Source organism: Rousettus aegyptiacus, unplaced genomic scaffold (genome assembly GCF_014176215.1).
Source record: "Rousettus aegyptiacus isolate mRouAeg1 unplaced genomic scaffold, mRouAeg1.p scaffold_m13_p_19, whole genome shotgun sequence".
In the NCBI taxonomy this organism is placed as follows: domain Eukaryota; kingdom Metazoa; phylum Chordata; class Mammalia; order Chiroptera; family Pteropodidae; genus Rousettus; species Rousettus aegyptiacus.
This window is the reverse complement of record NW_023416294.1, coordinates 4,901,136-4,926,494: the sequence shown is the minus strand read 5'-3', so window position 1 is coordinate 4,926,494 and position 25,359 is coordinate 4,901,136. Positions and strand designations below refer to the sequence as shown.

Here is a 25,359-nt window from a genome sequence, read left to right as displayed (position 1 = left end):
ACTAGATGGCAGCACCTTCCTTCCAAGTCGTGACAACCAAAAAAACCAGACATCTCCAGGTGTTGTTCCCTGGTGATAGAAATATTCTCAGTTGAGAACCACGTAGAGATAGATAGATGATAGATAGATAGATAGATAGATGATAGATAGATAGATAGATAGATAGATAGATGATAGATACATAGGTAGATAGATGAATAGATAGATAGATGATGGATAGATAGAGATAGATAGATAGATAGATAGATAGATTATGGATAGATGTATATACAGTCACAATCTTACATGCTAGACTACGTTCTCTCAACCTCCCCACTGACATCTGGGCCGATGACTCTGACGTGCGGTGTCCTGTGCATTGCAGGGTGTTGAGCAGTGTCTGTGGCCTCCACGCACCAGGTGCCAGCAGCACTTGGCCCAGCTGTGACAACCAAAAATGTCCCTAGACATGTACACACGATTGCACGCAAACCAATATATGTGCACGTGTGTGCGTGTGTCTGCATACATGGTGTCTATGTATATGTTGGCGTGGCATCCTGTTATGTATCATGACGGCATTGTTACCTACTTTTTCCCCTTAATTTTCTGCACTGCTGACTCCCTGTGAGGCATTGGACAGTCCCTCATGCCAGGGTTTGGTGCCAGGGGACGGTGTTTGGGGTCAGTGGTGGGTCTGGCCGGCCCCCTCTCAGAGCTGGGGGCTGGGTGGGCAGTGTAACGCTGCACCCTGGCCTCTCACCCTGGCCTCTCACCCTGGCCTCTGTGCTTGTCCCTGGAGCTGTGAACTGCCGGACAGGACCTGGAGTTCCTAGCCTGTCCCTGTCGCTGTCCGACTCGTCCCCCATGACTCCACACTGAGCCCCTCTTGGTGACTTCCACTGGAGGGGTGACCACTCGCCAGCCAGTTTCTCAAAAGCGGGTGGCTTCAGAGTCACCGTTTGGCCTCACCAGAGACAGCGTGCCCCCAAATGTCCCACAGATTTGCGGGGTGGTCATTTCCCCATCAGTCGAAGTTTCTAGTTCCCTCAAGTGTTGGAAATAATACTTTATTATCAAATATGTATTTCATTAGACATGAATTATGTTGGTGTATTAATATTGAACTATTAAATATTCAATCAAATATTAATCATTGATATTTAATGATACTAGTTATTATTATTTGTAAGCACGGGCATTCGAGGGACAATCAAGGCCAATTATAAAGCCTTCATAATGGAATAATTCAATCTCAGTAATGCCAACAACTGTTCAGAAAGTTTAAGGTGTATGTATGTGTTTTTGGATCATGTACCCAAGAGGGGACATAAAATCGTGCTCCTGCCCACTGAGTCTGATGGGGGCCCCCTCCTTTCCACACCCAGCGATGATCTCACTCAAATATCGTGAAGACAGAGGAAATGGAGACATTTTAAGGTCAAACCTGAAAGCCATTTATTGAAAGACCAGCCCTTCGAGAATCCAGCTGTCTGTGTCGTGGCATGAAGTACAAGGAAGTGCCCCCCCAAAAGTCTCCTATCGTGTTCCATGCACGAGTTGACCATCTTGTTAAAATAAAAAAAAATCGTCACAGTTTCCTTGGCGATAGTTTCAGAAGTGCGGGCAGGCCGTGGAAATAACACGAACAGCTCAGGGTCGCTGGGTCCTCCCCGGGATGTTAACGGCCCACGTCACGGGCTCCGTCAGTCCCAGTCGAGGACCAGGGTCCGCGTCCAGACTGTGCTCCAGTCCCGCCCGTTCTCCGTCCTGTTCCGGGGTCCCCTCGGGGGCCGTCCCTTGTTCCTTGGTGGTCCCCACTTCCTTCTGTCTCGGGGTACCCTGCAAGGATGGCGATGGGCTGACCGGCGCTGTGATCTTGTCTTTGTGACAGTCAATGACCCAACAAAGCGGACGAGAAAATGAGCAAGAAGGAGACGGCGGGCGGGGTAGGACCCGGATCACGGGAGGGCGTGAGCCGCCGGCCTCAGGCGAGGATCGCGAAGCGGTCGCGGGCTCCCGCGGCGTGCGGTCGGGGCTCACAGGCAGGAACCAGGTTTGAATCCTGGTCCTCCCACTCACGAGCTCGGGGGCAGCGGGCAGGTGACCCCACCTCTGGGTGCGTGGGTGCCCTCCTCTGAAAACTGGGCCCAGCACCCCTCCGCTGCAGTGGGGTACAGGGGTCCTCCCCGTGGGAGGCTGGCGTGCGCATGCTCCGCGCGGGTTAAATCACTGCTGGCCATTTTCAGGGTTTCCCCTGAGTCCCAGGCACGACGTCACCGTGTCGTCGACCCGCAGATCCTCCGCCCCGAGCCTTCTTTAACGAATAGCACTAACGAATCTGCTCGGCGTTCCGGGATCGCACGGCTCTCCCAAAGACAGGCTGGGATTGAAAAAAGAAAAAACCGCCGAGGTCCAAAGCGAAAGCCGTTTGAACAGCCCGTCTGGACCGAGTCCCGTCTGCTTGGGGGGAATTAGAGCCGTTCGCAGGGGGCGGGAAATGTCACACACGCCGCCTCGTCCGTGGGCCGCGGGGGCCGAGAGTGTTGGGGTAAAAACGTGTCCGCGGCTCAGCTCCGGGCAGAAGCAGGGCTTTTGCCGTTGGCTTGTTTTGTTTTGGGCGCCTTGGCTGTTTCAGCTCGTTGTCGGGGAGTATTTGGATGGGATCCCTTCTGGAGAAAAAAAGAAAAAAAAAAGCAAGCAAGCTGGCCGCCATTGGGCGATTGGGATTCCCTCTCCAGCTTCTCGTACAAAAATCAGCACCGTGATTACGGAAACGAGGTCCCCTGGCGATGGTGGACGTGGCGGCTGTCCGGCCAGGGGGGGTCCAGGAGGCGTGATGGTGGCGGACGCGGCCGAAGCGACGGCGTGTGCGCGCGCGCACGGGCGCGTCTGTCCATCCACACGCCTGCTCTCGTGACTCAAGCAGACGTCGACAGGACCGCGTTCCAGCCGGGGACGCTGGCCGACGCGCCTGTAACCGGCTGGGGCGTATTTTCTGACGAGCCCACGGCACCAGCATCCCACCCGACAAATGTGTGACCCTCCCCCCGCCCCCCCCCCATGGACGTGGACGTGGACACACACGCGCTCCGGTTTCCTTGACGCTGAACAGGTGAGCACACGGAATGCATTTCTTGGGCAAAGATGCAGGAAGCGCTATGGGCATGCGGAGGCGGGACCACAGCAGCCAGCCTGGCGCCTCGTGCTGCGGGACACACCCCCAGGGCAGGCCGACGGTCGCCAGAAGCCGCAGGCTCCGGAATGGAGCTCTCGCCGGTGCTGAAGATGCTCTGGGCCCCCAGGTAACTTCGGTGGCTTTGGGGTCCCAATACGCGGAGCTAATGGGGGTGTCGGTAGCCCTTGTTGGCTGAGGGGTGTCACCACCAAATAATAACAGTGACGAAAGGCAGGGACCGCGTTGCTTGCAGCAGCCTGGGTAAACGAAGGCCCCCAGGGACGTGACGTCTGTCGGCGGCGACATTATAACCTAGACGGTCTGTCAGCCTCTTCCAGGGGTGTTCCGTGTGGCTGGTTTGAGGGTTATCACAGCTTTTTCTTTTTCTCCTGCGTCAGATGCGGGAGGCCCAGACCCAAGCCTCGGATGCCGGCGTCTTGCTGGTCACGGTCTCCAGGTCTGGACGTTGCTGAGTTGACACTGATTTCTAGAGTTTGGCATTGGGACACTTGGGAAGCCGGGTCCCTCCCGCCAGCCTTTCTCCGAGCCGCCTCTGACTCTCTGTGGACGTCCTCTGTCAGGTAAGTGTTGGGCTGTCACACGAAGGTTCCCACGGTGGCTGTCAGCTGCCCGTGAACAGGGCACATTCAGGACCAAGTGACTCAGATGCTGTCCTTGGGGATGTCCCAGCTGGAAGGCTGTGGCCGATGGCCAATGGTCGTTCACATTCCTGGGCTGGGGGGAGGGGCTTAAACAACACAAGTTCGTCCTGGGGACAAGCAGGGTGACATCAGGGATCCCAGGGCCTCGCTCCCTCTGGAGGCCCTAGGGGAGGGTCCTCCCTGCCTTTCCCAGCACCTGGGGGCCCCAGGCGTCCCTGAGCTGGTGGCCACGTCCCTCCCGTCTCTGCCTCCGTCTCCACGTGGCTTCTCTGTGTCTGTGTCTCTCCTCTTCTGTCCCTTATAAGGACACTCATTGGGTTTAGGGTCACCCGCTCCAGTAGGTCACATTCTGAGGTCCCTGGTGGCCATGGATTTTGGGGGACAGTATTTACCCAGCACAGCTGAGTCTGCTTTCTTCCAAAGCAGTGGTGGCAGGGGGCAGGAGGTTCCCGAGCCCCTGTATGGCAGCTCACCCACCTGTGGGCATCCGAGACCCATGTGAGGAGGCTGCCCGTCCCTCTGCCGTCTGCCTCATTGGCCCCGGAGTCCTCTGGCCCCTCCGAGCTCTCGCCCTGCAGGCTCTGGGGCTGCCCCTTGTCCTAAGAGAGCCCCGAGCCCAAGGCCTCGTGTCCCTTTGTGATGTGTGGAATGCAGAACTTTGCTATTCCAGGTGAGTCCTGGCCACTGGGAGCCCATCATTCGGCCTCCTGGACACCCCAGGGGCAGCGTGTCCTGGCCCTAGGGGGGCACACGGTGTCGGGGCCAGACACGTGCAGAAGCCTCTCCGCTGGCCTGGCCGTGGGGCACTGAGAGGCTCGGCCGCAGACACTCCCGCGGGCTCATGTGGCGGGCGTTCTCATAGGGCCCAGGTCCCCACAAGGCTCCTGCTGGGTGCTCACTGTGGGGGAGTCCCCTCGAGCCCAGGGGGGATTGGCCGTGGTCTAGGGGTCTCGGGCGTGGGACCTCAGACCATCTTGGGGGCCCCATTGTCAATACAGACAGTGGCTGTCGTCCACGCCATGGCCTCGGCCGCTGCTCGTCCGCCCGGAGCCCTCGGCCCGTGCGGGTCCTGAGCCACGCCTGGCGGACGTCCATCGCTGCTGCTTGTGACATTGAGGGAGAACGTGAGCCCACACCGGCTGCAGTGACGGCAGCTCTGGAGGCCCCGCGCTTGGCTCCTGGGCACGAGGTGACGGGAAGGGGTGCGCGAGCTTCCTGAGCTCGGGGCTGGCGGGGTCTGTGCATGTCGCCTGCCACTCAGAGTGACTTAGGGTGAGAGGATCCAGGTCCAGGGTGTGTCTGGTGGGGACAGCAGAGGATCCCTACCCTAGGGTGGCAGGCGGGTGCCCTAGTAGAATGTCAGGGGCTGATGCGGACACGGCTGGGCTGGCCGAGTACTCGCTCAACCTCAGGAGGGGACAGGCTGGGCCACCGTCCCCGGGGAGCAGGGACACTTGTATCCGGCACGGGGCCACCGTCTCCCAAAAAGTCGTGGGGTGTGTGTGTGCCGCTGCTCCTGTCCCTGGGCCAGCGGAGCTGTTTGGAGGCTGGCAGTCAGGGCTGGCTTCTGCGGCAGCCTGCACACCGTCCCCTGTGGCTCCCAGACAGCGGCTGCAGCTGGAACAAAGGAAGGCATCGCGCCGCCTCCTCCCGGCAGTCCGCCCGGGTTGCGCGGCTCAGAACACACTCTCCTGTCTCTTGAGGCAGGGCCGGCTGGCCGCGTCCGGCCCGTCCGCGGGGCCGCTGGACACGGAGGGCACCAGCAGCGCGCGGGTGGAGAAGAGGCTGTCGCGTCTGACTTCGGGGCCGCGCACGGGGCGCGGCCGGGGGCGCAGGTAGCCGCGCAGCCGCTGCTGGAACTCGTGCGAGGCGAAGTAGTAGACGAAGGGGTCCAGGCAGTTGTTGAGGCAGCTGAGGCACAGCGTGAGCTTGTACACGTGGTAGTAGCTCTTGCCCAGGAACAGGCGGCTGACCATGTGCGCCAGCAGCACGAAGTTGTTGGGCGCGAAGCAGGTGACGAAGGCCAGCAGCACCACGGCCGCCAGCCCCACAGCCCGCCGCTTCTGGCCGCGGCCGTGGCCGTCGGGCGCGCGCAGCAGCGTCAGGATGGTGGCCGTGTAGCAGCCCACCGTGACCACGAAGGGCACGAGGAAGAGCACGAGGAAGAGCGTGAAGAGGAAGATGGCCCACATGGCCACGCTGGGCAGCATGGTGGACTTGAGCACGTCGAAGCAGGTGACGATGCCCAGCTCCTCCACGGCGTACGTGAGGTCCGTGCGCGCCAGCGGCGACAGCGCGGCCAGCAGCAGCAGCCATGTGCCCGCGCACGCAGCCGCGGCGTAGCGCCGGCGGCGCCAGGGGGCCGAGCCCAGCGGGTAGACCACGCCCAGGAAGCGGTCCACGCTGATGCACGTCATGGTCAGGATGGACGAGTACATGTTGGCGTAGAAGACCACGGTGACCACGTTGCACAGCCAGCGGCCGAACACCCAGTGGTGGCCGTTGCAGTGGTAGTAGATCTGGAAGGGCAGCACGCTGGCCAGCGCCAGGTCCGTGACGCTCAGGTTGATCATGAAGATGACGGACGGCGACTTGGGCCCGATGTGGCGGCACAGCACCCACAGCGAGAACAGGTTGCCCGGGATGCTGACCAGCGCCACCACGGAGTACACGGCGGGCAGCACCACGGCGATGGCGGGGTTCTTCAGCATCTGCAGCGTGGCGTTGTCCGGACGCGTCATGTTGATGTCCATCCTGCCGGGCGCCCGGCGCGCGCTCAGCGCCGCTCTGCAAGGCAAAGCGCAGCGCGTGAGGGGGGCAGGGACGGGGCCCCGCGACAAGGGCACGGGCTGCTCTGTGAGCAGCCGCAGACGGGGGACGCACGCCCAGGCTGGCGCGGACCGGCAGCTCCAGCTTCCCCCTCCGGGCGCCGGACCCTCGCTCCCTCCCCCAGGCACCAGGCGCGCCAACGCCTCCACCAGGGCAGGCAGAGTGCACGAGCCTCTTCCCGTCACAGCCCACGATGAGGTCGCCGCACGGCCGCCCCTGCCAACTTCCGCGGGGGGTGCAACAGGCACCTCGCACGGGGCGTGAACGCTGAGGCCACCAGGATGCTGGCGACAGCGCCAGTTTCGAGGCTACAAAGTCACCAGCTGATGCAAAGCAGCTCCCAGCCCCGGGGGGGGGGGGCGGCCCTCATTTGCAGGCGGTGAAGACAGCGGGGTCTCCGCCAGGACCAACCTGGGGAGTCCTCGCCGCCCTCGCTCCCCAGCCACATGAGGGCGCTGTGCCATTGGTCCCCGTCACCCCGGGCCCGGGCCCCCCCGCGCCTTGTCCTGCCCATGGCCCCTTGTGCTTATGTCTGGACACACAGGCTCCACTCCTTCTGCGCCCGGAACCCACGTGCGCCCATGGGGGGCGCTAGACAGTGGCTGGGGGCATGTCGGAGCCCCAGACCTCATGCCTCGTCCGCCCTCCCCTCCCCCCTCCACCCCCAGATGCTGCAAGGCTCTCAAGGCCATGAGCACGCTCGAGGCGACACACGACGCACTGCCTACGCGTCTAGGCTCACGTGACCGGCGTGGTTTTGAAGCCAAGCCGCCCGGCGGCCGCCTGGGGAATGCTCCGTAACTCAGGACCGAGGGGCAGCGAGACTTCCGGAACGTTCCGCCTCGCACCGAAGACCACGGAACGCCGAGCTCCTGACCGGCCGCCGCGTCGCCGTCGGCATAGGACATCTTTCTGAAATTAGCCCCTGTAGCTTTGCCCTAGGATGTAATGGGCTCTTTGGGGACAGGGGACCACGCCGTGTGAACCCCTAATGAGAGTGTGGGCACAGCAGACTCTGGGGGTTTTGTTTACCGAGGTTTCCGAGAACAATTACTTGGTTTATTTGTTTTGCTCACCCATTTCTCTGAGGCTTCTGCTGTCAGCCTTGCGGCCCCCACCCGGTGACCACGTGGGGTGTCCCCTGTGCCCTGCCTGTGAGGCACGGGTCGGGCCGGAGCTGGGTGTGCTGGGCGCCTGGGCTGAGGAGGAGCGAGCATGCCCAGGGGTGTGCCCGTGCAGGCCTCTGATGCCCGAGGACCCGCCTGCCGGGTCACCAGCACGTCTGAGACATGCCTTTCATTTTCTGCTGGGCCCTTTGCTTGCTTCTGGTGGATTCCACCAGACAGTTAGAAATAGAAAGCAAAATGATGTGCTCAGCCCTGCAGCAGGTGACGCCGGGCTGGGAGGGGAGGTGACAGACAGCAGGCTGGAATGAGAGGTAACAATGGGCTGGGAAGAGATGGAGGAGCCAGCTGCACTCGCCTGACCGAGCCGGCGCCCCGGCCTGGGCACTGTGACCCTGTCACGGTGTGAGCGTTTGGCCTTGACAGGAAGGGAGGCCGGGAGACACCTGTGCACGCGGCTGCACGTATCATACGTGTGTGTGTGCATGCATGTGTGCACACGCCTACGCGGCCGTGCAGGCTTTCCACTGCACATGCGTGTACACATGCACATCCATGCGTGGCCGATTGCATCTATGCGTGTGCGTAGGTGCATGCTCTGTTACATGCATACATGTGTATAGACACACGTGTGTGTCTCCTGGTCCATGCATGTATATCGTCTTCCATGCCTATGATGTGAATCCACCTATCACCTGTCTGTCTGTTTATCTATCATCATCATCATCATCTACATCATCATCATCATCTCTCTACCGATCTCTCTGTACCTACCCAGCTATCCTGTCTGCTGTCTGTCTGTCTGTCTGTCCGTCTGCCTGCCCACCGACCTCTCTATCTACCTGCGTCTATCTGCCCCTGCATCCTGTCCTCTATCATCTGTCCGTCTGTCTGTCTGCGTATGCCCCTCTCCTCTGTCCGTCTGTCTCGACAGCTGTATCCGTACGTCTGTCTGCGTATCTGTGTGTCTATCTCGATCTCCATTTCTCCTCATCCTTTTGTTTCCGGCTGTCTGGACACCGTTCGCTGACACAGAGGTGACGTCCCGACAGGCCTCCCGGGGGCTGCAGGGACAGTGACCGGACGTGACCGTTCCCACGCCGACGCGCATGTCAGCAGAGCGTCCGAGGGCTGGGTCTCTGCAGCCGGGCTCTACCCTCTGACCTCTGTCCCCCCCGTCTGTACAGCCAGGCCCCCACCCTGCCCCCCGCCACTTCCTGCCAGGACAGAGAGGGTACAGTTTGGGGGACGGGGCTGCCTGTGATGCTATCTGGGACCCCCCCACACACACGGTGCAGAGGGTCCCAGGGCCTCACCGGGTCTGGCACCTCCGCCACCTGCCCTTCCCCCTCCCTGACACACACCGAGCCCTGCGTGGCTCGTCCCGTGTGCCCAGGGCTGTGGAGCACCCAAACGCAGACAGCCACGGGCGAAGGGACGATGTCTCCGCAGCGGCCGCCTGAGGCCTGGAGGCAAGGCCGTCCCCGTGAGCACAGGCCTTCCCCCCGGGCCATGGCATGCATGCACCCTGAGAGACACCGCAGACCGGCCCGACGTGCTGGCGCCTGGCACCGGCAGAGGCCCGTAGCCCAGCGGTCTGGGAGCTCTGCTGGCCGGTTCAGCTGGGCCCCTGTCAGCTGTCCGGCCGCCTGCCCCATGCTCCAGCTGCTCTGAGGGGCCAGCTCGGAGCTCCACGAGGCTCTGGGCAGAAGGAGGAGGCTCGGGTGCATCCCGTTACGCCGAGGGCCAGACGGGCGGGAGGAACACAGACACCCACCGGAGGCGGGGTGCTGGCCGTCACAGCTGCTGGGGCACGCATGCCCGGCCTCCCGGGCCGTTTCCCTCTGCAGCTCTGTGAGCCCTGCTGTCCCCCACCCCCACCCACCCCCCTGCACGTGCACACACCCCCGGCTCCTCGCCGCCTGCCCCTTGGACCCTCCCTGGGGGCCATGGCTGAGCGGAGGGCAGGCCCAGGTCCACACTCGTTGGTCAGGGAAACACCGGCCACGCAGCTCGGCAGGCGCGGGGTACGTCCAGCAAGTCTGGGGCCTTGCGACCTTTGTCCGCAGGACCTGTCCGTGGGCACATCCGCGCCCCGGATCCCCGCGTCCAGGACGAGGGGGAGTAAAGCTGCGGCGTTTCCTTGTCCAGTCCGGGCCATATGCCCGCCCCCCACCCCACGGCCATGGGCCACTCAGAAGCCAGAGACTCACGTTCCTGCGATGAGCCGCGAGCTAACGGTGGTCGGCGGGTCCGGAGCCAGCGCGGAACGCCGCGTGCGTCATGCACCTCACGGGCAGGCGCCCCGGGGTGCCAGTGGGGGCGGGGCGCGGGTCCGTGTCCTCCCTCGGTGCCTGCGGGACGTCCGCCCGCTCATCACTTCGGAGGGACAGGACGCAGTTTGGGGCGGAGCCGGCCACCGCCCCCCCCCTCCGGGCTTGTCTGGGCCACGGGGCGGGGCGGTTCCCCGACGCTCCAGGGACGGTGGCGCTGGCGCCCCGGGACGTCGGCCGTCCGGCCACAGCAGTGTCCTCCCGCCCGGGTGTGGAGAGGCCCGCACGGCCTTGCGAGCACGTCTGGACTGTCGCCCTCTGTCCGCTGGGCGGGAGCGGCTGAGTTCTTCCTCGGGGACGACGCCCCATCTGCCGCCGGAGTGCAGGCAGCTTCCCCGAAGCCACTTAAAAACGGCGGCGAGTTTCGCTTTGAGTGTGCAGCTCCGCGCTGCCTGTGCACGCCCAGGTGCAAGCCCCAGGCGCCTCTGGGGGCTGTCCCTGGCTCCCCCTCCCCGGGCTCGTCCTCGGGCCCCCGGGGCCAAAGGGACGCATGCTCCTCGGAGCAGGTCCGCGCCGCGCCGCGGTGGTGGGGGTGGGGCGCGCGGAGGAAATTCATGGGGACGGCGGGCGCGTGTGCGCGGACCCTGCCGCGGGCCCCGCCCCGTGGACGCTGCTGGACGCGGGACACGGTGGCCGCGAAGTAGGTGCTGCTGTGGGCTCCCGAGGTCACGCGCGTTTGGGGGAAATTCTCTGCGTTTCTGCACAGACTGCGGTGGACGTCCCCGCCTGCGGGAGTCACGGCGAATGCACAGGCCACGCGCGGCTCAGGGCGCAGGGCCGGTGAGCGCGGGGACGGCTGCGGAGCACCCGTGGGCGCCGCGCTCCGCCCCACTCTGCCTGGCGCCTCCATCCGCGTCACCTGTCGTGGGGCGGGCAGCCCAGCTCACGCCGGGAGCAGTGGCCGCCGGGCGCGCGGCCTGAGTGCTGAGCGCACGGCTGATTAATAAAGAAATCGCCACCACAGACGCGGCTGACACAGGGGCGGCTTGTGGTTTGGGGCCGGAGGCGACCTGGGCGGCAGGGTGGAAATTTTCTGAGTCGAGCACAAACGGCTGCTCTTGGCAGCTGCCGCGCGCTGCCCGGGGCGCGGGGCCAGCTGAGCCGGCTCTTGCGCAAGGCCCGGCGTGGGCGGTCGCGGCGGGCAGGGGCGGGCAGGGGCGACGCGTGGAAGCTTCCCAGAGCCGCTCCAGCTGCGTGTCGCCGTCCGGGGTGACTGTGCCTCTCCGCACTCGCCTCTGCTTCTCGCCCTCCTGAACAGTCCCCGCGAGGTGTCATTTACATACCGTACGGTTCCCCCGTTTAAAGCACAGAATTTCGTGGTTTTCAATGTGTCCCGACACGTGTGAGCGTCACCGTCAACCCACCCCACAATGTTTGCATCGCCCCTAAAAACATCCTGCCCGCCGAGGGCCTCAGCCCCCAACGCCGCCCTCCCCAGTCCCAAGCTATAAACAGTTTTAAATTAAACGTTCCAGTGTGGCAACTGGTGTGAAGGGGACGATTGACGTGTCATGGAGCACAGTGACAGCACTTGCAGCCTTCGACTCTGCTTGCAGAGAATGCCCGCCACCCCGGAAGGACACACGTCCCCTTGACCGGTCTCCCCCCCGCGCCCCTCCCCCACTTCCTGTCCGTGGACGTGCCCGTTCTGGACATTTCGTGTAAATGGGACCTCGCACCGTGTGACCTTCCGCGTCTGCGTCTGTCACTGGGCATCGTGTGTCCGAGCTCCGTCCACATCGTAGCTGGTGTTGCCGACTCCCTCCTTTTCACGGCTGCGTAATACTCCCCCGAGGGCGTGGAGGGGGAGATCCGGCGGTGCGGACCGAACCCGCAGCAGCTCACCGAGCTGAGCTTGGCAGCGACCCGGCTGCTTCCTTCCCTTCCAGGCGGGCCCCTCTGCCGGCCTCAGCACCCCCGTGGGCGTGGACAGCGCCAAACTGAGCTGGCCAGCAGCCTGAGGCGGAGGCGCTGGAGGGCCAAAGGCTGTGACCACAGGGCGCGGGGCTCCCTCCCTGGACCCTCAGGGTCCTCATCTGCCACAGCAGGGGGTTGGCTCACCACGTTCAGTGACACAGTGACTTGCCGACCACGAAGCAGGTCATGCCCTGTGCTGAGCTCCACACAGTAACTCAGCCGAGAACCAAGCGAGTCTCCTGAGACCGTCGTAAAGAAATGACTGTCAGGCGGCGCTCCCTCCAAAGGCCCCAGGGGAGGGTCCTCCCTGCCTCTCCCAGCGTCTGGGGGCCGCGTCCCTCCCGTCTCTGCCTCCGTCACCTCCGTGTCTGAGTCTCCCCCTCTGTCCCTTATAAGGACCCTACCTCTGGGTTTAGGGCCACCTGCTCCAGGAGGACTCACCTCACACCCTTCACTGACCCCATCTGCAGACCCTGTTTGCTAATAACACCCCCGCTTCCGCGTCCCACAGGTCAGCATGCGGACCTGTGTTTTGGGGCTCAGGATTCAGGCCACTGCACATGTCAAGGAGGAGAATCCTGCTAAGGGGTGTTTGGACGATTTTCCGGGGCCCCCACTTCCATCGACTGCAAGCATCCATCACGGGTGACTTCTCCTCAGGCCGCACGCTCACCCCCATCAGCTTGAGAGTGGCCCCTGGCCACGCAGCGTGCTCTGGGACACCCCCTTCTTGTCCTCGGCCCACGGCTGAGGCGCATGCGGAGACATTGCCGGCACAGGAAGCTGCTGTAGGTTTTCTGGTCAACCATGGGCGGTGCACCAAGGACACTCCGCGGTTGTCGTGGGCTGAGACATGTGACCCCCAGATCTACGTGTTGGGGTCACACCTGTGCGTAGCTCAGGGCGTGACTCGAGTTAACAACAGGCCCAGGGGACATCAGACGCCCGCGGCGAGCTGCACACGGGGCTGCAGCAGGCCCTAACCCGGGGCTCCCCGAGCCGACCAGCGCTGTGGACCCCGTGATTTTAGAGGGCCGGTCTCCGGGCTGCGAGCGAAGCCCGATTCTGTCGTTAAGTCCCCCGCTTGCCGGCACCTTGGCACCTGCTGGAGGCTCCCGCACGAGGAAAGACGAGAAGCGTTCGGCCCGCGGGTTCCGCTGAGCCGGGACGCGGCGGCAACCAGACCGCGAGGCGCAGAAGCGAGGGCAGGAGCCGCGCGCGCAGGCGCAGCGGGGCGGCGCGAGGGCCGCGGGGTCCCGGACGCGACGAGCAGCCGCCGCAGGCCCAGGCAGCGCACGGAGGAGCACGGCAGACGTGCTCGCTGTCAAAACTGCGCTGCAAGCGACGGCAGCAGCGAACCACCTCCAGGGGACCCTGTTTTTGGCCAACAAACTTCGAGGGCTCAGTGTACGCATCGCAACGAGTTTGCAGGAGCCCAGGACGTGGGGCTTGGACCACCCTGCCCTTGCCGGGCACCGGGGACTAAAGGAACTACGGGGTCCCCCACTCAGCTCTGCTGCTCCCCAGCGCCCCGCATCCCATCCCAGGGCCCCGTGGCGCTGGGGGACGCCCCCGTCGCCTGGACACAGCACCCCGTGCAGCCCTGGTGTGGACAGGGCGACAGATGTGTGCCTGGAGGCAGACGCACGCTGGCCTCGAGGAGGATGCGGCTTTGCGCTGGGTCGGCAGGGGTGGTGCGCGGCCCCTCACTCACCCGCTGTGTGCTCGGCCCTGTTTCAGCGAGACCCTTGATTACCGACTAGGAAGAAGGGCAGGCCGTCTACACCGCGAGGGCTGCTACAGGGGTGGCGGGCAGGGCACCCAGCACACGGGTTCTCACCCGCGCAACGTGGCCGGGCCCGCCCGGGGACTCGGCCGTGGCTGCCGACACTTTTGCTTGTTGCCAGTGCGTGAAACAGGGCTGCTGCCCTCTGCGGGTGGAGGCCGAGGACCCCGCTGGACACCCCGCAGCGCACGAAAGACAGACGCCACCTCACAGGGCCATCAGCCCGGACGTCAGCATGCAGCCGAGAGAGCCTCGTCCGGGCTAAGAGGCTCGCCTATCATCTATCTATCATGTATCTATCTATCATGTATCTATTTATCATCTATATCTATCTGTCATTCATGTATATCTGTGTATCTATGTATCTATCTATTTCTATTATCTATCATCTGTCTATCTATTTATCCATTCTTTTATCATCTATCATCTATCAATCATCTATCTAGCATCTATCTATCTATGTGTTTATCTATCTATCTATCACCTATCTATGTATTTATCATGTATCTATCTCTGTCTATCTATCTAGCTATCTATCTATTTATCTATTATCTATCTATCTATCACCTATCATCTATCTATTTATTCATTCATCTATCATCTATCTATATCTATTTATCATGTCTATCTGTCATTCATATATATCTGTGTATCTATGTATCTATCTATATCTATCTACCTATCTATCATCTATCTATCTATCTATCTATCAATCATCTATCTATCTCTGTCTATGTAGGTATGTATGCATGTATCTATCTATCTATCTACCTAGCATCATCTATCATCTGTCTATCTATCCATTCATCTATCTAGGTAGCCAGCGAGCTACCTGCTGACCCACCCACCCATCATCCATCTCAGCGTCCATCGTCTGCTGACCCGCCCGTCTGTCCCGTCCGCGCTAGCCGTCCTTTGCCGACTTCCCCTGACGGTGCTCACCCAGGACGGGTGCTTCTGTCCCCTGCACCACCCTGTCCTGATGTAAGTCTTGGCGTCGGACGATGTCTGTCGCCTGACTGCGCCCTTCCCCTCCAGGCCTGTGCTGGCTGCCCGGGGCCACGACCCCTCGCCTGCCACCTCTGCCGCAAAGGGCTCTCTCCACCTGCTTTCGCCCTTCGGTTCCATTGGTGGCATTGCCCGCATTGCTCACGCGTTATGTCTTAGTGTCCCTGCGCATTCCCACCGTGGCTTCTGTGCCCCACGCCTTGCTCTGGATCGCCTCTTCCTTCCCGTAGCTCTGAAAGGGTCTCCTCCCTCTGTTCTGAGCGCCTTAATGGTTTTCCTTGTTCCATTTGTCACCCCCATGCTGTTGCCCAGGCCACACTGTCATTTTTGCTGGTGTCACACACGGCAATGGTCATGGGCCTGCTCTTAGCAGAGGCTCAGTGCCTGCAGAGCGAACTCACGGTGGGATCCGAGAAAACGCAGCATAAAATCACAGATGCTCGGGCACCACGGGACCTGAGAGACTCCTGAGCTCATGCACCCGCCCGAGTCCGGCCGTCCCCCGCCCTGGGGCTGTCTGGCCCCATCTGAAGGTGCTGTGGTTTTCACAGAGTACAGGAAACACACCTGCAATCCTAACGCCACCTTGCAAGACGTGCCCGCCCACCCACGGGCCTCGAAGTTTATGCAGAAAGGAAAAAGACCCCGCACAGCCCACACAGTGTTGAAGGAGAAGGAGCGACTCAGAGGGGTGACGCCGGCTCACTTCGGGGCGTCCTCCAGAGCTCCTGGACTCCAGGCAGGGTGGTGGCGTTGGCGGAGGAACAGACGGAGAGATCGGGGCGTGGGGGGCAGAACGGGAGCCCAGCTGTGGCCGTCGTGAACGTCCTGAACGGCTCTGTGACGAGGAAGCTGAGGCAGCGACTTGGCAAAGACGCTTTCGTCGGCCAGGGGCTCCGGGACATGTGGACCTCCACGTGTAAAAAGGCAACACAGCCTCAGACCCTGCCCCCTGCACCAAAATGAACTCCGAAGGGTCCGCAGACCTGAACGTAATGTGCAAAAGTTCAGAACCCGTCCAAGAGGACTCAGAAACACGCCCGGGAGACCTCAGGTACGCCAGGGACTGTTGAGATTCGACGCCAGAGACACGACTCGTGGAAGAAATCACTGATAAGCCGGACTTCGTTAAAATGAAAAACTCTGATCTACAGAAGGCAAGGACAGGAGCGCGAGAAGGCCAGCCATGCACTGGGAAAAGTGTTTGCAAAAGACTCATCTGAACAGAGACCAGTATCGGACATACACAGACAACCCTTAAAACTCAGTGGTGACCTGGTGGGTCTGCACATCGCTACAGCCACTCTGGAGGACAGTACAGAGCTTCTTCAAAAAAACTAAGAATCTGTCTACCATATGATCCGGCAATCCATCTACTGCGTATTTACCCCAAAGACTTGAAACCCATATTCGAAAAGGTATTGGCACACTGATGCTCATAGCAGCATTAGTCACAGTGGCCGGGACATGGAAGCAGCCGAAGCGTCCTACGATAGATGACCGGCTAAAGAAGCCGTGGTACATATATGCAATGGGGTATGACTCAGCCATAAGAAGACATGAAATACTGCCATTTGGATCTCGAGATAATCATGCTAAGAGAAATAAGCCAGAGAGAAGAAGCTGAAAAGCACCTGATATCACCTATATGTGGGATAAAACCTAAAAGCAACGAATGAGCAGGACAGACAAACAGAGACTCAGGGACATGGACAATGGAGTAGTGGTGACCGGGGGAGGGGGAAGGTAGACAGGGTCGAGGGGGTCAAATATGTGGTGACAGAAAGAAATCTAACTGCGGGAGGTGAACACGCAGCGTGAACGCTCTCGAAGTGTAGAAATGAAACTTACTGGATTTTGTTAACCAATGGCACCATAAAATAAATAAATAAATAAATAAATAAGTTAAAAAAAAAAAACTCAACGGGGAGCTACCAGCCGGTTAAGCCACTTAGTACATAGAATGAATAAATAACTACATACTTAAAACCGACCACCAAAAGCACTCTCCACAATAACAAAACAACAAAATAAGTTTAAGGCTGGGCCAAGCAGCTGAGCAGACGCCTCGCCACACCGCACCGGTGGACGGCGGAGAAGCGCGTGCTGGTCACCGCCCTGCCCGGCGGCCCCAGCACCGCCCGGCGCCGCCCGCGGACGCGTCGCGGGTGAGCGCGCGCACCGGGCCTTGTCACGCGGTGCTGGACGTCAGGGGACGGCGCCGCTGGTGGCCTCCGGGTCACTGCAGAGGCTGCCGTCACCTTCTCTTTCAGCGTGGCTGACGACGCCTTGCGCGCCCCGACGTCTGGGGCCCGCCCACGGCCGCCGTCCCGTCTCGAAGGGAGCGCGGAGCGGTGGCCCCCCGGGGGCCACAGGTGGGCGGCTGGGGGCCGAGGACCGCCGTCTGCGTGCCGGGCAGAAGCAGGGCGGGACTCGTCCCCGCCGAGCACAGACGCACGCGCGGTCTCTTATCTCGGTCCCCTCGTCCGTCCGCCTCTCGATTGCACAACCGCGGCGCGCGCGAGCGACGGGTGATTTGCATCCGCACGCCGCCGCGCAGATGTCATTTGTGCTTCTTGCAACACTGTAGCCTGTGCGAGGCTCTCTGCTTTCTGTCTCCTGCTGCCAGTCTGGGGCAGAGCCACGCGGGGCCCTAACTAGCCAGAGCCCAGCTTCTGTGATGAGCAAGGAGCCCCCGCTTTCTGTCAGCGATCCAGGGCTCATTCCACTGGCGAACTGTGCCCCTCCACACACGCACGTGCTCCCTGCAGCACTGTCTGAGTCGCAGCTGCAAAACCAGCCTGTGTGTGAGAGGCAGGAAGCCGGTGGAGGAGGCTGCATTAATTAACGCAGAGCGCCATTCTGTGGGTGGGGGCTGGGCAGCCCCAGCTGGTCTGCGGGCTGGGGACTGCTGGGAATCGGGAGTTTGCAGGTAGCACATGTGTGAAGTTCAAGGCGTTATGCCAGGACTGAGGCAGACAGCAGGGCTAATAAGCTGGAGAGATTTGCTTAATAGATGTGTGTGTGTGTGTGTGTGTGCGCGAGAGAGAGAGAGACAGAGAGACAGAGAGAGAGACAGAGAGACAAAGAATAGAATAGATAATAGATAGATAGATAATAGATGATAGATAGATAGATACATGATAGATATAGATAGATAGATAGATAATTGATAGACAGGATAGATGGATACAGATAGATGTTAGAAAGATAAATGATGCTGCTGATGATGATAGGTAGGTAGGTAGATAGATGATAGATAAATAAATAGACAGATAGACAGACAGATGATAGACAGGAGAGATGGATGGATGGATGGATGGAGGGATGGATGGATGGATAGATGATAGACAATACAGAGATGACAGATTAGAGAGACTGATGGAAAGTGTAGGCAGAATATAGTATAACATATGTGGATAGATAGTTGATATGCAATAGAGGACAGGATTAGATACACAGATAAATAGATGATGAATGGATGGACAGACAGATAGGCATCTAGAAAGATACACAGATGTATAGATGGATGGATACATTAGAGAGACAAATGGAAAGTGCAGACAGAGGATAGTATAAGATAGATAGATGATAGATAGATTAAAAATAGGTGATAGAGTGTGGGATTGGATACACAGGTAAGTAGAGGATAGATATAGTTAGATGGATGATGAATGGATGGACAGACAGATAGGTAGCTAGACAGATACACAGATGCATAGATAGATGGATACATTAGAGAGACGAATGAAAGATATAGGCAGAGGATCACATAGGTGATACGCGATGGATGTGTGGATGGATGGCTGGGTGGGTGGACGGATGGATGGACAGACAGATGGCGCAGACAGGCGGGTGTCAAAATTAAGCACGGTTGCACCCACATTTTGCTGCTGATGGTCTCACTCCAGCGCACAGCCTGCAGCCTCATTTAGGACAGGCGTCACCTGCTCACCGAAGCCAGTCTGCCCAAGCCCCGCGCCAGCCGTGAGCAATGACGTGGCTCGGGGTGTACACGGCTTCAACAGAGGCGCAGGTGGCCAGACCCGGTCGCCGTCCCGGCTCTGTGCCTGGCGAACTGGGTGACCCTGGACGGAAGCCTCCCTGTGGGAGGCCGGGCGAGCGTGGGAGGCCAGGCTTCCGTCAGTGCCCTGGGCCCCCTGGAACGAATGACCGCAATTCGGTGGCTCAGAACAATCCACATGTGTCCTCTCCGCGTTCTGAAGGCCAGAATCACGTGCGAGATCCAGGAGTGAGCAGGGGCGGTTCCTGCTGGAGGAGCGGTCGGCGACCGGTGAGGCCTTTTTAAAATCAGATGACACACTGTGCGTTGAAATGAGACAAGTGGCCGGGCGGGGGGGCAGTGGCTGAAGCAAATGTGCTCAACCATTCCACCCACCCAGCTGGAGAATACACGCACCTGTCTATCATCCACCCACCCGTCATCTGTCTGTGATCTGTCTGTCTGTCTGTCCACCTCTCATCTGTTGTATATCTATATCTATATCTATATCTATATCTATATCTATATCTATATCTATCTATATCTATCATCTCTTTCTCTGTCTCTGTCTCTCTCTCTCTATCTATCTCTATCATGTATCTACCCGTGTTTAAGTATTATCTATTTATCTACTAGCTGTCTGTCTGTCTGTCTATCATCTATCTACCTATGTATCTATCATCTATTTATCTAACTACATATCATCTATCCATTTGTCTACCTACTATATATGTACGTATCTATCTATGTAATCTACCACCCATCTATCTACCATCTTTTAGGCATCTGTATCTTCTTATCCTCTCTCTAGACTTTCCAACATCTCCGTCCCTTCCACTGGCTTCCTCTACGTCTGTCACATCTTCTGGGTGAACTTGTCGTTGGGTTCGGGGCCACCCTGCTCCAGGACACTTTCCTCTTGACATCGGTAACTTAATTAAACCTTCAAAGCCCGTATTTCCAAAGAAGATCCTGTTCTGAGGTGCTGGGTGGGACGTGGCCTTTGGGGACATAGTGTCAGCCCAACACGGGGGTGCCGGTAACCCCAAGGACCGTTCTAAGACGTAACTGGGGTTGTCCGCACACTCTGTGTGACCCCCTCAGAGCAGAACGACCTTCATCCGTTCATCATGGTGATCGTCGGTGCCGGCAGAGTCTGCGCTCTGGGCTGCGTGCCAAGTCGGACCGAGGTGAGGCCTGAGCGTTCCGGTATAAAGGAGAAGCAGGAGGCCTCGCGCGGTCTGCGAGCCAGGACCAGAGCCAGCGCCGTCGCCTTCCACGCCTCCCTGGTAGCAGACAGCCACAGGGGAACCGCGTGGCGGCGCCTCGGCGAGACACAGGGCTGTGACCGGCCGCAGCGATCCCGCCCCTGGCTGGAGGCCGGGCGGAAGGAGACACACCTGCGGAGGCGTGTGAATTTGGGTCCACGGCTGCGCCGTCCACTCCCCACCCAAGTGCTCATCCACACAGGGAGAAATCGACCAAACGCAGTCTGGTCACACAATGGAATAGTACGCAGCCATGAAAAGGACAGAGGCGCCGACACTCGCTGCCGCGTGGACGGACCTTGGGCGCACAGTGAGAGACGTGGACGCGCAAGGCCACGTGCCGCCTTATTCCACTGGTACGAATGGTGCAGAGCAGCCAAGCCCTTGCAGGCGGATAGTGGATGATGGTTGCCAGGGGAACGGGGTGCGGTTGGTTCCTTAGTGACCACGGAGTTGCCTTAGGAGGAGATGAGGATGCGGAACCCCAGAGAGTTGGTGGTCAGGGAACGCGCCGCCTGCCGCGGACTTGTGCCCTTTACAAACGCTAAGTGCCCGTCGTGGGAACCGCATCTCAGCGTAAAACATGCGGCGACTAGCCAGCGAAGGCTGAACGCGTTTCTGCCTTACTTTCCCTACTTTCCCGTGTGTTCCTCCGACCTTCCGGCTCCCTGCTCACCCCATGCTCGCAGGCTCCCGTCCCTTTACGTGGCGTTCCCGAGCCTCTGCTCACTGGCAGGGTGTCTGGAGCTGGCCGCCCGCCTCTGCTCTGCGGTCCCCAGGGACGATCCATCTCAGGCAGGCCCCGCGTCGGGAGGAAGCGGCGGCCCCGCCACCCCCACGTCCCCGCCGATGGCGTCTCGCTCCCATCCAGGAAGCCAGCGTCCACGGCGCCCAGGTCCCGGGGGGCGGGGAGGGGGTGGGCGGCCATTGTTTTAATTTCCTTCTCTCCCAAGGCCACGGGCAGCGTTCTTCCTGGCGTCAAGATGTGGGGGTGACCGGGGCGGCCCGGGCCACGCATCTCTTGAACTCTCACCCTCTGAGTGAGTCTCACGTCCTGTGTTCTAGAACCTTCCTTGGATGACTCGGCTTCCGAACGGGGAAACGGAGGCACGGGGGGCCTGGGGAGCATGCGCGGTGAGCGGCAGGCGCCGCGCGCACGAGGCCGCAGGGCTTCTGCTGGGAGGCGGCAGACGCCGCTCGCCCCGCGTGACCAGCACTGTCCTCTCCACGCCCCGCACTGGCTGCAGCGACGCCTGTCGCTGACCCTGCTGTCCCGGGCCGACGCCTGCGGCCACCGTGCGGGGCGCGCGTGCCCCAGCGCCGTGCTCCGTGCGCGCAGACTGAGCGAACGCGCGGCGCGCGCGGCGACGCCCGTGGAGACACCGCGGGGAAGGCGCGCACGAATTAACGAATGTGCCGCGCACACGCCGGGGTCCCAACGTGCAAACGAACGGAGGAACGAACGGAGGGATGAGTGGGCGCAGGGCGCACGGGGAGGGGCTCCCCCTGAGCGCGGAGCGAGGGAGGCAGCGAGCGGGGAACCGAGGCGGGCGAGGCCGCGCTGAGCGCACGGCAGGAAGCCTGCTGCCTGGATGTCTGTGCAGCCGTCTTCCTGCGCCCCCGGCCACGCCCCCCAACTGCCACCTGTCACCCCCCCTCCCGCTGCCGTGGAAGCTGATGTCCCCCTCCGCGGAGGACAGTCCCCCACAGGGCTGTCAACCGCCCCGCAGTGGAATGTGGCCCACGACGAAGCGATCTGGAGCCCTTCGCTCTGTCCTTGGGGACGGGCCGCGGGGTGGCCAGCTGCTGCTGGCAAGACCTGTGAGCACCTGCGGCAGGCAGAGAGCCTGCTTTCGCATTCCCTGTAAAGACGGGGGCGGGGGGGGGGGGGCGCAGGCGCCGACCCTCTTTCCCCCCACAGAGAGCCAGTGACCGCGGTCAAGACACCCCAGAGCCTGCAGCTACGGGACCCGGGGGCGAGGGGGGGCGGAGCTGCAATAAGGGACAACAGACAGCGGGAGCTCGCGGCCCCTGCGGCTCCTGGGTCCGGCCGTGCCCGAAGCTCAGTGCGAACCCCGATGTTTGAATCTGACAGCTTGCATGTGACCGAAGCTACCGAAAGTCAAGTTCGCCGCAGAAAGACTTACAAGTCGTGCAGTAAAAGTCCGTGCGTCCGCAGGCGGGGGGCGGAACAGCGCAGGGGGCAGATTCTGGACGAGTTCCCCACGGAGCCCACAGCTCCCACCTCGGCCGGCTTGTCACCATTCCCTGGCGGCCGCAGGCGTGAGGCGCCCCCAGCACCCCCTCCCCGGCCCTGGGTGTGGACTCTGGGGAAATTCCTGAACTCATGCTATTTCCTGGTTCCATCATCTTGAGATGGGCAAGAATCAGGGTTCCCACAGACTGCCCCCCAGCTGTCCCCCGAGTCTGCGCCAGAGCCTCAGGGCTCCTGAGCAGACACCGCAAACACTCTGCGGGTTTCAGGGGCCCCGGGTAAAGATAACACATTGTGGACATCCGCCAAACTGAGCTGAGCACTGTCCCCTTGATTCAGAGGCCAGTTAACACGGAGACGCGTCCCCTCACCTGTGTCTGCCCTGCTTCTGGGGGGCCGTGTCCTGGCTGTCCCCCTCCTGGCCCGTGACTTCCGGCGGTGGTCCCTCGCGCGCGGTCCCCGAGGAGCCGGGCTGAATCAGGCAGGGGGCCCTGCACCCTGGTGCAGAGACGTGGATGCTTTGAGGCCAAGACACAGCTCCCCGGCTTCCTGGAGACCCCGCCGTCTGTCCCCAGCACCGGACATGCGGCTGACACAGTCCCCAACCCTCCAGGGACCCAGTGGGCCGTTCTAACGGCAACCTGTCATCTGCAAATTTAATCAAACGCACAAAGGTTACGAAACAAACAGGCACAATGGATGGAAAAGGTTCCTCTTTTTCGTGCTGGGCCCCCAGGGAGGAGGTCAGCAAGGGGGATTTTACATATTTTTTTTAAATACATTAAAAAAAAAAAACATGTTATTACAAAACTAGGTTTCGCTTCGATATGTACAGGAATTATTTCCCGGGACTTGGTTTATCCCGAGAATAGGCAGAGGATGTAGGCATGGCTTTCTTCGACTGTGTTTAGTCTTAGTTTATAAGTTCAATATTTTTTTAAAGCTCTGTGTGAATGTTAAGTACTGAAAAGCTTCCTCATTGGACTGTGATCGGGGTGCCGTTTATTCTCAAGCAAGAAGGTGGACTCACATAGTTTGCTGAGCTTCCCCCCATTGCAGGCTGACCGTGTCCCCTAAAATTCCTATAGTGAAGCCCTCAACCCCAGGACCTCGGAATGTGGCCGGAAGCGGAGATGAGTCTTTACAGAGTGGATTGAGGTCAAATGAGTCACCAAGTTGGCCCTGACCCCACAGGACTGTGTCCTTGTGAGAAGAGGCGGTGAGGACGCGGATACACAGAGAGGGGCCCCGTGAGGACACGGGGAGGGGACGGCGTCCCCATGCCAAGGCCAGAGGCCTCAGGGGGACCAGCCCTGCCCACACCTGCATTTCAGACGTCCAGCCTGCAGGACGGGGACATATAAATGCCTGTCGCCCAAGCCACCCCTCCGGGGACACTTTGTTATGGCCGTCCTAGCGAACTAAGATACCGTTTCCGGGGTGGGGGGGCGGGGCCGCAGGGACGCGCGCGTGTCCGCGCCCGGGGTGCAGACCCGGGTGCAGCCCGCTCCGCGAGCGCCGGCCTCGCCCCTTCGCGGTGTGCGCTGCGGCTCCCGCGTCACGGCGCAGCTCTGCTCGTGATGCTGTGACAGACGCGGGAGGCGGACGCGGACGGACGCGCGGGACCCTGTCCCTCCGCCTTCCACTCACGGAGGGTGCAGCGGAGCCACGTGCGCCGGGCGAGGCAGCAAGCCTTCAGACCCCCTCGCGGGAGGCGCCTGGAGTCGCGCGCTCGCGGGGCTGGGGGGCGCAGGGCAGCCAGTGCGTCATGGGGACACGGGGTCCGTCTGGGACCATGACAAGGTCCTGGGCACTATGCACAGCGCACGGCCCTTCAAAACGTGCTGAGGAGCCAGAGCCCGCGGGAAGCGCTCTCGGGGGACAGCTAAGAAAATGGAATGAAGCCGTTTCCCGCCTTGGCCGCAGCAAAGGTGATTTGTCCGCCGGGTCCGGTGTAAACGCCCCGCTGCGCCGTGGACGGAGCCGGCGGGGCGCTGCGCACACCGCGTGTGTCCCTGGCGGCCACCGGCTGCATTGCAGGTGGGGGCCAGGGCTCAGGGATCCGGGCGGCCCCACGTGACCACGGGGTCCTCGCGTGTGCAGGCGGGAAGCAGGGGAGCCACGACCGCAAAGCTGCAGGTGTCGCTTTGAGTGGAGGAGCCGCTGCGAATTCCTGGGTCACGCCAGGCTCGGAGCGACACTGAGGCCACCGTGTCCTCAGCGAGCTGTGGTGGCTCGTCACGTGGCCTCCCCCATGTGCCTGTTCGGAGTGGCACGTGACCCTGCGGGCCCCAGGGGCCTCTCCATGCCGTCAGCCCGGACACACCGGACACACCGCGCGGGCGGGCTCGTCCCGCACCCCCTGCGGGACTGTGGGGTGGGGGCCTAGCAGGCCGGCGTTGCAGGAGGCAGGGGCTTCCCGGGAGAAGGGACTTTCGGCCCCGAAGCGGGCTCGGTGTCTGCAGCAGGAACAAACAGCGGCCGCTCCGCTGTCAGCCTCCCGGGGAGACGAGGGGGAAGTGGCCCTTTGCTGGGTTCCCGGCTGCCGACCGTGTGCCACGGCCAATCTCGGTTCTGTGCTGGGGGAGGCGGGGATTTTCAACCCCGACCTTTCCACGGGTCACGGGGCTGCCGTGCCAGACCCAGGCGAGGGATGCCAGGCACGGCGGCAGCGTCCCGGGGAGGGTCATTTCACACCGCTGCCCACCCCAAAGTTCTGCATTATCTTTCATTTTCGTATCCGGAAGTGCCGCCCTTTGTAGTCTCGCTATGCGCAAAAGGACCCGGTGACTCTTGCACCGAGATGGGTTTATTGATCCTCATCCCCACGCTCTTCCCTCCCCCACTGTTATGTGGCCTTTCTGTTGGTGACAATGCTAGTTCCTCTTTCCACTCAGCCTCAGGGGACCCTGCCTGCCTCTCCGCCACGTGCCCTGCTGCAGGGCCCCCTGCCTGCGGCCCACACACTCCCCAGTGGCCCCAAACTGCTCTGCCTTTCTGAGCCCTCCCCCTAGCTGGCCCCACAGGGACGAGGCCACACGCGGAGCTTCTGCCGAG

At 61.1% G+C, this 25,359-nt stretch overlaps 1 protein-coding gene across 5 annotated transcripts in view; it reads right to left on the bottom strand.

The window, feature by feature from the left end:
• Positions 1-4,489: 4,489 nt before the first annotated feature.
• P2RY8 (P2Y receptor family member 8) overlaps positions 4,490-25,359 on the bottom strand; it is a 34,066-nt gene continuing 13,196 nt past the window's right edge. The window contains exons 3-5 of one of the 5 annotated variants that reach the window (XM_016148157.2): positions 22,674-22,950; positions 9,986-10,126; positions 4,490-6,606 (exon numbers count right to left, since the gene is read on the bottom strand). In XM_016148157.2, the coding sequence (XP_016003643.2) occupies positions 5,496-6,572 (1,077 nt within the window). In that variant the 5' untranslated portion in view covers positions 6,573-6,606; positions 9,986-10,126; positions 22,674-22,950 and the 3' untranslated portion in view covers positions 4,490-5,495. Of the gene's footprint in view, positions 6,607-9,985; positions 10,127-22,234; positions 23,706-25,359 lie in introns of those variants that run through there. The other 4 variants (XM_016148138.2, XM_016148113.2, XM_016148127.2 and 1 more) reach the window with 4 other exon arrangements.